This window comes from Nannospalax galili, unplaced genomic scaffold (assembly GCF_000622305.1).
Source record: "Nannospalax galili isolate Female #2095 unplaced genomic scaffold, S.galili_v1.0 scaffold447, whole genome shotgun sequence".
NCBI lineage: Eukaryota > Metazoa > Chordata > Mammalia > Rodentia > Spalacidae > Nannospalax > Nannospalax galili.
This window is the reverse complement of record NW_008355650.1, coordinates 537,857-549,957: the sequence shown is the minus strand read 5'-3', so window position 1 is coordinate 549,957 and position 12,101 is coordinate 537,857. Positions and strand designations below refer to the sequence as shown.

The 12,101-nt window shown below is 45.4% G+C and overlaps 1 protein-coding gene across 9 annotated transcripts in view; it reads right to left on the bottom strand.

Annotated features, from left to right (window-relative positions):
- Ttc3 (tetratricopeptide repeat domain 3) overlaps positions 1-12,101 on the bottom strand; it is a 123,758-nt gene that overhangs the window by 7,935 nt on the left and 103,722 nt on the right. For all 9 annotated transcript variants that reach the window (XM_029556098.1, XM_008853034.3, XM_017803167.2 and 6 more), the window contains 6 exons: positions 9,890-9,990; positions 6,473-6,563; positions 5,726-5,824; positions 2,195-2,532; positions 986-1,112; positions 404-535 (listed from right to left, as the gene is read on the bottom strand). In XM_029556098.1, the coding sequence (XP_029411958.1) occupies positions 404-535; positions 986-1,112; positions 2,195-2,532; positions 5,726-5,824; positions 6,473-6,563; positions 9,890-9,990 (888 nt within the window). The remainder of the gene's footprint in view (positions 1-403; positions 536-985; positions 1,113-2,194; positions 2,533-5,725; positions 5,825-6,472; positions 6,564-9,889; positions 9,991-12,101) is intronic.

The window sequence follows — 12,101 nt, the reverse complement described above, 5'->3', positions numbered from 1 at the left end:
CCCGCACACACGCCCACACACACGCGCACACGCGCACACACGCGCACACACACGCACACACACGCACACACACACGCACACACACACGCACACACACACACACACACACGCACACACCCCAAATCACACACACACACACACCCCCCAAATCTTTTACTTCCTGCTTTGATCCTCAGCCTGGCCTTCCTTGCATGGAAAGAGTTGAAGTTCATGCTCTGACTATAGCAAATCAGTTTTTGCAGGAGACATAGGCCGTTCTCTCTGTCGTTCTCCCCCCCAAACACACACACACACACACACACACACACACACATACACACACACACACACGCACACACGCACACACACCCCAAATCAATAAACAGGTAAATTTTTTAGGTTAGAATGACTTGTGAGAACTCACAGGAGCCCCTTCTATTTTCTGCCCTTTGGCTCTGGGCGATGGTCCCACGGCGGCCGAGGGTGGACTCTGCGAGGCCCTGACGGAAGCGGCAGAGTGTGACTCAGGTGCCTTCTTGTCTCTTCCTGGACTTGGCTAGAGGAATTGGGGCAAGAGGAGAAGAGACCACAGTCACTAAAACTGGCTACCGTCTTCAGTAACTGCTCTCTACACTGTGGTTTTGAAGCCTTTTTGGTTTGTTTCAGACAGGGTTTCCCTCTGGCCCCAGCTGGCCTGGAACTCATCCGCCTGCCTCTGCCTCCCAAGTCCTGGGACTAAATAAAGGTGTGTGTCACCACGCCCAGCTGGTTTGAAGCTTTTAAAATAATTAAAAAAAATTCTCCATGCAGCCGGGTGTGGTGGCGCACACCTTTAATCCCAGCACTTGGGAGGCAGAGGCAGGTGGATCTCTGTGAGTTCAAGGCCAGCCTGGTCTACACAGTGAGTTCCAGGACAGCTGGGGCAAAAAGACCAAAAAAAAAAAAAAAATCTCCATTTGATAATTAAGGATGAAGTTGAACATTTTACTGTATCTGGATGAAATACCTTTTTCTTTTTCTGTTCATCTAGAATGTGTTGGGTCACTTTTTCAACAATTTCATCAGTACTTAATCCTGAGAGTGAATTCTTGTGTTTGTTTCGAACTTTTTTAATAAAACCAGCAAGCTCAGTGCTGAAAGGGAAAAATGACAGTTAGTGCACAGCCCAGCCCGAGAAGACAAACACAACATCAAAAAGCAATCTATAGGCAACAGGCTAGTTCTAACGACTTTTCATGAAAACACTACTTGAAGAAGAATCGCTTTTCCCAAGTAATTATCAAAATTTCAATATTGGGGCTGGAGAGACAGCTGGGCGGTTAAAAGTGTGCACTGCTTTGCAGAGGACCTGAGTTTGGTCCCTAAGCACCAAACACATTCACCTCTAACGCCAGCTTCAGGGGGGCTAATGCCCCCTTCCTGGGGGTGGGGGATGGTGTCACAGAAACACTACCTTGTTGAGTCAGGTATGAGAGCCCTTCCTGAGACTCATGGATCCTTTGTAAGATGTGCACGCAGTTCTCTACAGAATTCAATCTCATCATTTTACCCTAACCCCCTGTTTACAAAGTCTGTGCTACTACTACCATCTCTACCATGTGATGGTCCAGCTTTTACAGTTCACTTACTGATTCCAAACAAGAAACGCTGGAGAGTGCTACTGACCTCATCAAACATTAGCAAACTGGGAAGTTCTGCTGTTGGTCACTCAGTGGCCAATGTTTTCAATTAAAAAAAAATGTTATTATTTTTATGTGTATGTGTGTATTGCCTGCCTGTAGGTAAGTGTACCGTGTCATGCAAAGCCCACAGAAGTCATGTCGGATTCCCCTGGGACTGGAGTTACAGAGAGTTGTAAGCTGCCATGTGGGTGCTGGGAATCGAACCTGGGTCTTCTGCAAGAACAGTGTTCTTAACTGCTGAGCCATCTCTCCAGCCCGTTTTCAATTTTGATTTGCACATAAAACATTCACTTGAGGCCTAGCAACGCAGGTCAGTGTTAGAGCATTTGCCTAGTGTGTAGCAGGCCCTGGGTCCATTCTACCACCAAACTTCTATATTTACAGGAAGCAAGAATGCAGCACTTGTCTTTCTGAGCGTAACAATTAACGTAGTTCTTTTCAAGTCAGTCCCTAATTGGCCATGGCTTTATCTGATGAAGAAACACTCAGTTCGGTCAAGTATTTCATGGTCATAAACACCCTGTTATTCATACCTGTCATAGCATGGGAATATCACTGCTAGGTGTTCAAGAATGCTGTTCAGTGGCTTCTTTGGAGACTGGCTTAACTGAGTAGCCTGTCCTGCTTGGACAGGTAGTTTCTCATCAGCCTTAGGGCTTTGCTCTGATGGAGTCACTTGTCCAGCCCTCTGGAGCTCTGACTGCTGAACAACTTCAGGCTGTTGAGTGGGTGATCCTGGAACCTCCTCTGGGCACCCACCAGCAGGGTCCAGATAGGAACCCTTGTGAACTGCTCTAGGAAGGCTGCCTGCAGAGGTCACAGGCTCTTGCTCCTCGTGGTCCGAAGATGGAGAGAGCAACTTAGGAAGAATCTGTGAGCAACACACCACAATGATCAATCACTTGGGGTTTGCCGTGAGTTAGGAGAAAGCCCTGAAGACAGACTGCTGAGCTTTCACAATGACCATAGTGAGTACACAGCAAATCTGAATAAATTCTTTCTTAAAGAGTCACTTATCCTAAATGGCTAGAAAAGTTTTTAAATATTGTATATTTTCCTGTAAAATTAGAAAAAGTGCCTAAATGACCAGACATCTGCCTACCAGCCCTCCATCAACATCTATCATGTCTCCCCTTGGCAGCTGAACTTTGGGCTGACTGATCAGAACTACCTAACACTCCTCAGCGGTCTCTACCCTACTAAATCAGAGACCTAGCAGTGCGGGCTCCATCCATTCTCCCAAAGTGTGCCCTTCAGGCTGCTCTTGTACTCAGCACTCTGATTCTTACTCTTAGTCCACACCCTACGTGAGGAGACTCAAGGTGTCACTGGAAGCCCGATTTCAACCACCAGGACCCCGCTCCCCAGGCCACTCCACGTTCTGCTGAATCCCAGGAAAGGTGCTCACTGCTGGTAATATTCTCTTTTTTAAGTTTCCAGTCTCATATATTTCCCAAGATCCGATCTGCACCTCTATTAGAGTGACTCCAGAGCAACCCAAACTCCATGTGCTCAAAACCAGCCTCAGCAGTCTGCTTGGCCTGCCCTTCTCTTTTGGCACCCCTAGACCTAGACCCTTCCCACAACTGCACGGCTCTCCAATCTAGTGAGCAGTACAACTCATTCCCTATTTCCTACCACCCACCTCTCCCACCCACTGTTTGTCCTCCACCCTGCCAGCCACGTCCTCATGCAGCCTCATGCAGATACTGCTGACTGGCAGTGAGCCAAGTGGAATTTACTCCAGCCTCCCATACCCCTCCTTCCAGATCACCTTCACTAATTACTGTCCTGTAATATCTGATTGAAACCTAGATCACAGCTCTCCTAAAGAAGTAAGGAACAGCTCAAACCGCTAAGGGAGCTTCAGGAGCAAGGTTCCCCTCAGTCGCCTCCTGCCCCCAAGTCATTCTGTAGTGCTCTGGACAGTCGTCTCCCCCCCGCCCCCCCGGAACAATTTATTTGGTCTTTTTGTTTCTACCTCCAAGAATGCTGTGTTATCTAACTGGAACACTTGGACCCTCTAAGCAACAACATCCTATCGTCCCCAAATATGGCCCCCTCCCAGTTCCTCTACTTGGCCCATTCCTCTTCCAGATTTCTTCCAACTGGGAATCTTTCATGTAGGCCTACATTTCTAGACAAGCTTGGGCTACAGTGTGCAGTCTCTGCAACTGTGGGTTTAAGACCTGTCTTTTCCCAAGCACATAGCACTCTGGGGGCCCAGGCCTCATTTAATCTTGGTCACCACTGAATACTCAATGAACAAACGAAGGGTCAATGAGGCACAAAATTAAAGAATTTAAAGCTACTTAATTGTGGGCCGGGTGTGGTGGTGCATGCCTTTAATTAACCCAGCTTTGGGGTGGGGGGCAGAGGTAGGTAGATCTCTGAGTTCAAGGCCAGCCTGGTCTACGTAGCGAGTTCCAGGCCAGCTGGGGCTACAGGGAAACCCTGTCTCAAAAAACTAAGAAAAAAAAGTTACTTGTTACACAAGTTCCTGGCACACAGTTCTCAGGATTTGGGGTACGAAAAAGCTCTTGAATATTTATAAAATTACATAGACTAAAATTTTTAGTAGTAAAATATTCTACCATGAGAACTTGGAGAAAATGTAAATGAGAAGTGATCATTTAAAAAATATTTTATTTATTATTAATGTGAGCAAGGTCCAAGCTGGCCTTGAACTCACAGAAAGCCACCTGTCTCTGCCTCCCAAGTGCTGGGATTAAAGGTGTGCGCCACCACAGCCAGCTATTTATTATTTTTATTTTGTGTAAATGAGTGTATTGCCTGCATGTAAGTGCACCCGTGTCGTGCAATGCCCACAGAGGTCAGAAGAGGGTGTTGGATCCCCTGGAACTGGAGTTATGGACGGTTGTTAGCTGCCATGTGGATGCTGGGAATCCAACCTTGGTCTTCTGCAAGAGAAGTCAGTGCTCCTAACCTCTGAGCCATCTCTTCAGCCCTGAGAAGTATCTTTAAGAAAACCTATTTCTTTACTGAAGTCAATGCAGAGAAGAAGTCTAGATCACAGTGGCCAGCCTTTTCACTCTTAAAGACACTTGAGAGCAAGCTGCCTGGAGTCACTGGGCATCCGGACTGGGGCAATCTAAAGTACATTCCAAAAGTACCAAGGGAAGAAGGAGAGAGAGCGCAGCCCCTGGTAACCTTTCAGGGGAGGCTGAGGCAGAGAGCTGGGATGGGTTTCCAGGCTGTGAACAGCCAAGCAAACGTGGCACCAGCAGGAAGGGGTGGAAAGGGAGATCTGTCTTTGGGAACCAAGATGTCAACATCATGCGACGACATTCTGAAATTCACCTTTGACTTCTCAGCAGTCTTTAAGTTCTTGCAGACACAGAACCTCTGCTCTGTGTCTAAATCGCAGAAATACATACCTCAGAATGTACTAAAGTGACAACTATGTTTGGCCATTCTACCAAGTCCCAAAATAAAATAACTGCTGCTCTAAAAGCATTTTAAAATTAAAAAAGAGGGAGCTTGACAATTACTCTCACTGGAAAGATTCAGGACACGCTTCGAATTAGCGGGGAAATATGGTGTGCTTGATCAACGAAGCCCCGTATGTCTCACGCACCATGGCATTTGTTTTGCATTTGATGAAGACACAGACCTTGATTTAAGACTTTGGTTTTATGTCCCCAAGTACCTAGGAAGGAGTTTAATCTCGGGCAGTAACAGGAGAAGAGGGACTGCTTGAACCACAGGCACCTGCTCCTCATGGATGGTTTAAATGCCCGCACACATGCACAAAGACATACACTCACATACGCCTAGCATCAAGGAAAGGAGAAGAACCAAAGTACATATTAAGTGGCACAAACATGGATCAACAGCATGTCTGTCTCAGGCTTAGTCTCATGAGGGTTGTAGAAAAATGGATGTACTTATGTTAGAATGTTTAAAATGTAAAGAGTTAACAGCACCAATATAAAAACATTAAGGCAATTTAAATCACTCTACCCCCATTTCCAGGAAACAGCAACAGACTACTTCGGCTAGTTAAGAAAAAAACTGTGGTTAAAAGGATGCTCTACACTTACCGTGTAAGCAGGAAACGAAAGCTCAGAAATCTGTACTTTGGAAAGTTCACTGAGCCGAGAACCATTTTTAATTGCCTTAATTTGGTCTTCAAACTGAGACTGTGGGTAGAAAGGAAAATCTGTTTTTCTAACAAATTCCAAAAGAAAACAATTTGCAGTCAATATTACTTCTTACTATATACAAATACTGTGATGTAAGCACTGTTCAAGACAACCAAAAGCCAATGTGCTGGCGCACGCCTCTGACCCCAGCAGAGGCAGGTGGATTTCTGTAAGATCAGGGCCAGCCTGGTCTACATAGTGAGTTCCAGACCAGCTGGGCCTACAGGAGACCCTCCTCTCCCCCGACCCCCACATACACACACCCACACACCCCATTTTACTGAGAGGCTCACAAGTGGGGGGAGGCACCTTCTAAAAGCAGGGCAACTATCTCTTACAAGAAAGGGAAGTCAAGGGGGGACTTCACTGAGGAATGCTGGAACGTCTCAGATCGTTTCTTTTTTCATGGTGCTTGGGCGTAAACCCAAAGCCTTATGTCTGCTAAGCAAATGAGCTGAGCTACCCCTTAACAACAGATAATTACTTAATATCTCTAATTTCATGAAGAAGCTCCCTAATAAGTTAAACAAAAAACACTGGCATTCATACTTCAAAAAGGAAATGGCTTAAATATGACACTAGCCTCCTGAGAATTCAAACCATTGTGAAGATTTTGACAGAATTGTGAAATGTCTCCTCACTTACTTTTGCGTTCTCAATTTCTTTTCTTACATCAGAAAGAAAGGATTCCCAGGAATGTTTATCAAATTCCACATCAGAAGGTGCTGCAGAATCACTGAAAAAAATATAAAAATATAAAACTGCTTAAAATTCCTACTTTATAAACTGGAAAAATTAAAAGCATGTAAAGACAAACAAAAACACCTAAACATGCAATAAGGTATTTTTCAAAAATATTTTATTATTTTTATTTTATGTGTATGAGTGTATTGCCTGCATGTGTGGGGGTGCACCCGTGTCGTGCAATGCCGCGGAGGTCAGAAGGGGGCTTTGGACTCCCCTGGAACTGGAGTTAAGGACGGTTCTTAGCCTCCATGTGGGTGCTGGGAATCGAACCCGGGTCCTCTGCAAGAGCAGTCAGTGCTCTTAACCGCTGAGCCATCTCTCCAGCCCCACAATAAACTACTTTTTAAAAAATTGGAAATTTTGCACATTTGCCACTGTAGATACTTTGGGAAACTTAAATTATTGGCACACACACGAAAATGAAAAACTCAAAGGGCAGGCCGCTTCTCCTGGATTTTCATGTCTTCTTCCAAATCTTATCATTCCTCACTTAAGACCTTCACATTTATTTAAGGCTATCTTTGCATTAAAACATTTTTAAAAGATGCCGAGAACATTCAAACTATTAAAAAAAAAAAGAGCCGGGCGTGGTGGTGCATGCCTGTAGTCCCAGCACTTGGGAGGCAGAGGCAGGGGGGATCTTCCGGGATCAGGGCCAGCCGGGTCTACAAAGTGAATTCCGGGGCAGCCGGGGCTTCAGGGAGACCCTGTCTCAAAAAGACCAAAAAAAAAAAAAGAAAAAAGAAAAGCCTGAGATGGCTTAGTGGTTAAAAGCACTGGTTGCTCTTGCAGAGGACCTGGGTTTGAGTCCCAGCACCCACATGGCAGCTAACAATAACCATCCTTAACTCCAGTCAGGGCATCCAACGCCCTCTTCTGTCCTCCATGGGCATTGCTTGGGTGTAGTTACATATACACAGGCATAATACCCATACATATAAAATAAAAATAAACAAACCAACAGCAACAAAAACCCCAAAAAAGTAAACCCCCGACTTCCTCTGAAAGTAGAGAGTAGGACATAACAGGCTGAGCCAAACCATGACCTTCATGAATCTGGTCTTGGGCCCTGACAAACACGACACTCCTCGTGGAAAGGATCTACACCACTACCAACCCGAGATTTTGTCAGGTCTTAAGTGGCTTAAAGAAAATCCCTAAACTGGGCTTGGTGATGCACACTTGTAATCTCAGCACTAGGGATGTGGCGGCTGGAAGATCAGAAGTTCAAGGTCACCCTTGGCTACATAGTAAATTCAAGGACAACCTGATCTATGTGAGATCTTGTCTCAAAGCCAAAGAAAATCTAGAATGATTTTTATGTCTTCTCATGTCCAAGAAAGAATCTTTCAATATACCAAGCTTAGTGGGAGGAAGGTGTCACTGGATGCATCCTGAGCAATCTTTTATTTTCTCAAATAAGCCCCAGTTCACACCTATGGTAAGCGTGTAAAAGAGGCTTCAGAATCTCCCTTGGAAATGACTAGCGGTGAGCCCATAAGTAGCTCACTTCAGTGCAGTTTAATATTGTTAAAGATTTGCAACCATTTCCCTGTCCCACCTCAGTGATGTCTGACGAATCATGGCCTATTTGTATGCCTAAGCACTATTCAGTATCAGGGTGGAGAGCTGCCATTTTTTTTTTTTTTTAAATCTTTTTGAGACAGGGTCTCCCTATAGCCCCAGCTGGCCTGGAACTCACTACGTAGACCAGGCTGGCCTCCATCTCACAGAGATCTACCTGCCTCTGCCTCTCGAGAGCTGGGACTAATGGTGTGCATTACCATGCCCAGCTTGAGAATTGCCATTTTTAATATGAGAAGAAATTTCCTACATATTGTTTAGAGAAAAACGGGTAAACTTACATTTTCCAAATACTTAACGAACTTACCACTCTAGTTCATTAAGTTATATGTCCAACACTTTATAAAATTATTCATTTTTATTTTATGTGTATGAGTGTTTTGCATGTCTGCAAGTGCACTCATGTCATGTAGTGCCCATGGAGGTCAGAAGGTGGCATTGGATCTCCCTGGAACTGGAGTTACAGATGGTTGTTAGTTGCCATGTGGGTGCTGGAAATTAAACCCAGGTCCTCTGCAAGAGCAGTCAGTGCTCTTAACCGCTGAGTGTTGTTAGCCACCATGTTGGTGCTGGGGATGGAACCCAGGTTCTCCCCGAGGCCAGTCAGTGCTTTTAACCACTGAGCCACCTCTCTAGTCTCCAATGTTTTGATTTTTCTACAAACAAATATTAATTTTATTTTTCATGTATGAGTGTATTGTCTGCATGTGTCTAAGTGTACCTGTGTCATGCAATGCCCAAGGGGTCAGAAGAGGGCATTGGATCCCCTGGAACTGGAGTTACTGATAGTTGTTAGATGCCATGTGGGTGGTGGGAACTGAACCCAGGTCCTCTGCAAGAGCAGCCAGTGCTCCTAACCCTCCGAGCCATCTCCCCAGCCCCCTTTATTTTTAAGTACATTTTTATTTTTTTTTAACCTTTATTTAATCTTATTTACATATTTTCTCTTTAACTTATTATGGATTTTTTTTTTCTTTTAATCAGGATCTCTCTCTGTATCCCTGACAGGCTTGGAACTTGGCATGTAGACCTAGCTGGTCTTGAACCCACCGAGATCTACCTGCCTTTGCCTCTTGAGTGCTGGGGTTAAAGGTGTGTGCCACCACACATAACCAAGTATCAGTTTTTAGAAATTCATTTTTATTTTATGTATATGAGTGTCTGACGGGCATGTATATAAGTGTACCTGTGTTGTGCAATGCCTGTGGAGGACAGAAGAGTGTTAGATCTCTGGAAGTGGAGTTATAGACAGCTGTTAGCTGCCATATGAGTGCTGGGATTCAAACTCAGGTCTTCTGCAAGAACAGCCAGTGCTCTTTAGCCCCCCAAGTATCAATTTTATAAGTACAGAAATTATAAAACAGTATGGGGTGTGGCTATGTATCCCTGGATGCCCCTGAACATGTACCAAGCTGGCTTCAAACATTCAGCAATCCTCCTGCCTCCACTTCCCAAGTGCTAGGACCACAGGTATGAGTGAGGCACCATGCCCTAATATTAAAAAAAGTTTTTCTCAGCTAGGCACAGTGGTGCATGCCTTTAATCCCAGCACTCAGGAGACAGAGGCAGGGGGGATCTCTGAGATGGAAGGCAGCTGCCTAGTGAGTTCCAGGCCAGCTGGGGGCCACAGGGAAACTGTCTCAAAAAAAGAAATAAAAAGAAACAGAAAACTCCAACGTTTTGAACTTTATTTCTAAAATGACACACAGGAGCACGGGGAGGACTCCGCACCTGCTCATCATCTTCAGGTTCTTGAGACAGGCTTCTGCTTGGGACGCCACACCCTGCAGCTTATACACTTCTCTCTCCTTCCAGTTTTCAAGCACAGACACCTGCCAAACATAGAGGGCACAAAGTTTTGACAAATGAGAACCAGAAACCATTTCAGAGTTCACATGCGAACATTTCAAATCACTTTCCCATTCTGCCTTAAATGAAGCCCGAGGACAGGTCATCAGAACTTGACTATAGTGCGACTCCATCTGGCCAACAGGAATGAAAACACTGGGATTTGAACAAAGTGGGAAAATGACACCAAAACCACCTACTTCAGCGATACGAAGCCGTACACCACGGCCGTGCACAAGCACAAGCCAGGTTAACTTCGAAAGCAGCAGTGGCGCTACCCACCCTCTTGCCACAGTGAGGACCCAGAGGCCTGTAGAAGGCTGAGGGCTGCTCAAGCATCAAAAGCCTCAGGAGCTTCCTTGCAGAACCTTCCCCACACATCCACTGCACTTTGCCAGTCACTGTGGGAAATGCGGAGTACCTCATTTTGGTCCAGATGTCAATAACCTTAACGGTACCCTCCAGGCAAACCTGCTTACCAAGAGGCACAACATTTAACTACACAAGCTCAGGAAATCATCCTGGGTGGGCCACAGACTACCACACTGGCTTTTACCCCTCCTTTGAGGTAGGGAATTAATTGGGAAGTCTGACATTTGCAGACTGTCCAAGTTAATCCTTATTTTCCCAGATAAATCAGTCACATGTACTAATAAATATAATTTATTTCCTTGATAGGCTCAAGCTTGTGATTCTCATCTCTGCCTCTTGGTATATCTGAGATTAGAGTCATAGGTCATCACCCCAATAAGCAAGTTCCGTCCAGTGTAGGACAAACTCCAGTGTCCTTTCTCAGGAGCCATCACCTGTTTTTGTTTGAGACAAGGTGTCTCATTAGCTTGGAACTTCCCAAGTAGGCCATGCTGGCTTGCCCTGGGGATCTGCCTATTATCTGCCACCCCGACTCCACAATGCTTGGTGGACACTTTTTTTTTAAAGTGTCAGTTTGAGGAAACAAATTCCTTCTTGTACACCGAATATTTTAGTTACTGAGCCATCTCCATAGCCCACAGTTTTTTGTTTTCTTAAGGCTTGGCAAACACATTTTACAGTTGTATGGCTCATGGTATATAACTTGATTAAACACGAATATTCAATGTAGAACATGAGACAGAAATTATAATGTTAAATGAGGAAAGCAGGTTATAAAATCTGGCATATGTTATGAGCATGTCTAAGGAACAAGTATAAGATTTTACAGCTAGGGAGCACACTCAGTGGTGTGCTTGCCTGGCATGCATGGTGCCCTTGCACTGAACAAGGAGGGGTAAAAGCCAGTGTGGTAGTCTGTGGCCCACCCAGGATGATTTCCTGAGCTTGTGTAGTTAAATGTTGTGCCTCTTGGTAAGCAGGTTTGCCTGGAGGGTACCGTTAAGGTTATTGACATCTGGACCAAATGAGGTACTCCGCATTTCCCACAGTGACTGGCAAAGTGCAGTGTTGGGGTTCTCTGTTATGCAAGTAGAAGTCTCTTCACGTCCGGATAGCTCACGAGCTCGGAAACCATGTGCTGCAGATTCCTTTCATAGCAGAGTGCCTTCCTGGCATCCTCCCTGACTCTTAAAGTGCTCGCCACAAATACATGCCCTCCGGCACAGGAGTTACCAGGTTTTAATCAGGCATTGTCTGATAGCCTGATAGAAGCCCACCGCCCTATGTAAATGAGGCATCCTAAAAGTACCTATCAGCTAAGACTTCTTCTGCTGTCTCTACACTATAAATAGTCCTAGTTTTACCCCAATAAAGTGGAACTGGATCACTTAGACTTGGAGCTGGAGCTGAATCACTGAGATCTGAGCTGAGTCACTTGTCTTGAGCTGTAACACTAAATCCTGTGATCCAGTCTCCCCGGGGGGCGCTATTCCTCCGTTATCAGCCCACGGATACCCCAGCTTTTGCCGCCTCCGTGCCTCTTCCCTGCGGAGTTCACTGGTCAGGAACTCCACAATCCTGAGGAAGGGTACAAGGGTGTAATAGAGGCGGGATTCCGACTAGATAATACTCTAGTAGCAGAGGAAGCTCTCCGCTCCAGAGAAGTGTGTAGCCATTCTACAGCCAGCATCAGAGAAGTCTGCGTACCTACCGTCTCCAGAGA